At 38.2% G+C, this 2,311-nt stretch overlaps 1 protein-coding gene across 1 annotated transcript in view; it reads left to right on the top strand.

Annotated features, from left to right (window-relative positions):
- LOC104506208 (ovalbumin-like) overlaps positions 1-1,973 on the top strand; it is a 7,150-nt gene extending 5,177 nt beyond the window's left edge. The window contains exon 8 of the mRNA XM_010147087.1: positions 1,458-1,973. Within this exon, the coding sequence (XP_010145389.1) occupies positions 1,458-1,853 (396 nt within the window). The 3' untranslated portion in view covers positions 1,854-1,973. The remainder of the gene's footprint in view (positions 1-1,457) is intronic.
- Positions 1,974-2,311: the final 338 nt, after the last annotated feature.

The following is a 2,311-nucleotide window of genomic DNA, read 5'->3' as shown; positions in this document are numbered from 1 at the left end:
TCCTGCTCCTGAGGAGCTTTCTGGAAAGTTCATGTTAGCTTTACTGTTTGGTATGGCAGTGGTCAACATGCTTCCTTCATATCTTCAAAAATTTAACTATTTAAAAACAGGATATGAGTGGTACTGAAATGGTTAAGGCAATTTCAGAAAGTAAAATGTACATGCCATACTACTGGTGATATGAACAGCATACAGGCAGGGGATATTGTCATTAGTAGGACTGTAGTAAGTCTGAATAGGAACAGTTGAGAGTTCATTGAAACCAGGGGATATTGTCATTAGTAGGACTATAGTAAGTCTGCATAGGAACAGTTATTTAATAAATGAGAGTTCATTGAAATGTTTGTACACGACCTCAAAGAATCTAAATTATAAAGATGAAGAGGCATTTGAGCACAGCTGAATTTCCATCAGTTATGACTGCAGATACGCAGACTGAAGACTACACACAGTTCTGCAAATTAAAAAAAAAAAAAGAAAGAGCAGATGTATGTAGGAGAACAAGCACTGTGTATTATGATTAGAAAGTCTGGAAAGGAAGAACTTGGATAAAACAGAATCTGTGTGCATAAGGAAAAAAGCCATATTTGGATAAAAACAGTAAGAGAGACTGTATTGACATAGTCTTACTTCACACTGCCATGGCAAGATCTGCATATTTAGTATGTTAGCAGAGAGATATTTAGTAGGTTAGCAGGGACAGAAATATTACTAGGTACAAAGCAACATTGGTAATAATGTAAGAAACTAATTATTCTGGAGGGTGATCAGTAACAAGGGCACCTACTCCTCTAATGGTTGCCAATGCAACTGGTGACCATTCTGTTTTAGACTTTCTCTCTTAACTGGCAAAGATAGCTGTGAACTGAGCGACCTTGACTGGTACAGTGTACACTAAACTGGAAGGATACTTTACAATTTATACACTAAACTGGAAGGATACTTTACGTATCCTTTTAACGTTTTTAACGTTTTTAACGTTAAAACTCAAAAAGCGTTTTTAACGCTTTTAACGTTCAAATAGCCAACTGTCATAAAAATATTACTTCCTAGCATAGTAACAACTTATTAGTAATTGGTTACCACTAACACCTGGTTACTTGGAGGTCTTAAATGTCGATAGAGCTTACAACTCAAACGCACAGAATGATTTTTTGAATGTATTTCCCAAACAAAGAAGATAAATAGGGAAGAACTTGAGGTGAAATTTGCTGAGTAGCCATCTCATTAAAAAAAATAATTGGCAGTGAGCTTATTAAAGAAATAGAAAGCAGGACTGAGCAGAGCACAGTCATAGTTTGCTTTCCTTTCCTAGATACATTAATCTGCATATACCTAGAAAAAAATGCCATGCGAAGAGCAGTCAGTTTAAAAGAAAAAAACACCACTGGTACTGATTTGCCACAAATAAAGTTGTGTTCTCATCCCAGAAATTTCATCCTCTTGTCTTCTTGCAGCTTGAGAGTGCAATCACCTTTGAAAAACTCATGGAATGGACCAGTTCTAATATGATGGAAGAGAAGAAAATTAAAGTGTATCTGCCCCGCATGAAGATGGAGGAAAAATACAACTTCACATCTGTCTTAATGGCCTTGGGCATGACCGACCTGTTCAGCTCATCAGCCAATCTCTCCGGCATCTCTTCAGCTGACAGCCTGAAGATGTCTGAAGTTGTCCATGAGGCATTTGTGGAAATCTATGAAGCAGGCAGTGAGGTGGTAGGCTCAACAGGATCCGGGATGGAGGCTGCAAGTGTGTCTGAAGAGTTTAGGGCTGACCATCCTTTCCTCTTTTTGATCAAGCACAACCCAACCAACAGCATCCTCTTCTTTGGCAGATGCTTTTCCCCTTAAAGACAAGAAAGCTGAAGGAGTTTCCATCCCTCATTGCAAGACCCAAAGCGCTGCAGTATCAAGGGTAAAAAGAAAGGCATACATCTTTCATCTGTATTTTCTAAATCCTGAAGGATTTCTTTAAAAAAAAAAAGGTCAAAGCAGAGAAATTATGCCATGAAAGCCAGGACCCTTCCTTTCTGCATAGGGTAATATTATTTACTCATAGATGAAGGGTTAAGGGAATGAAAATCAGACCCAAAGAAAGCATGAGCATGATCAGAGACGTTCCTGGTGCAAGTTAACAGTAATACTGCTGAATGATCACACTGAAAAATCACAACCCCATTTATCAGCAAAAGTTTTAAGGAAAAAAATGCAGACTTCCCATTAAATCAGGTTTCTCCATGACCAAGCTTCCTGATGACTCCTCTGGAACTGGTCACTTGAAAGCTCCTACATTAAATTCTGAACTGTCA

This window comes from Eurypyga helias, unplaced genomic scaffold, assembly GCF_000690775.1.
Source record: "Eurypyga helias isolate BGI_N326 unplaced genomic scaffold, ASM69077v1 scaffold4182, whole genome shotgun sequence".
NCBI lineage: Eukaryota > Metazoa > Chordata > Aves > Eurypygiformes > Eurypygidae > Eurypyga > Eurypyga helias.
The sequence above is the reverse complement of the archived record's forward strand: the minus strand, read 5'-3'. Positions and strand labels throughout refer to the sequence as shown.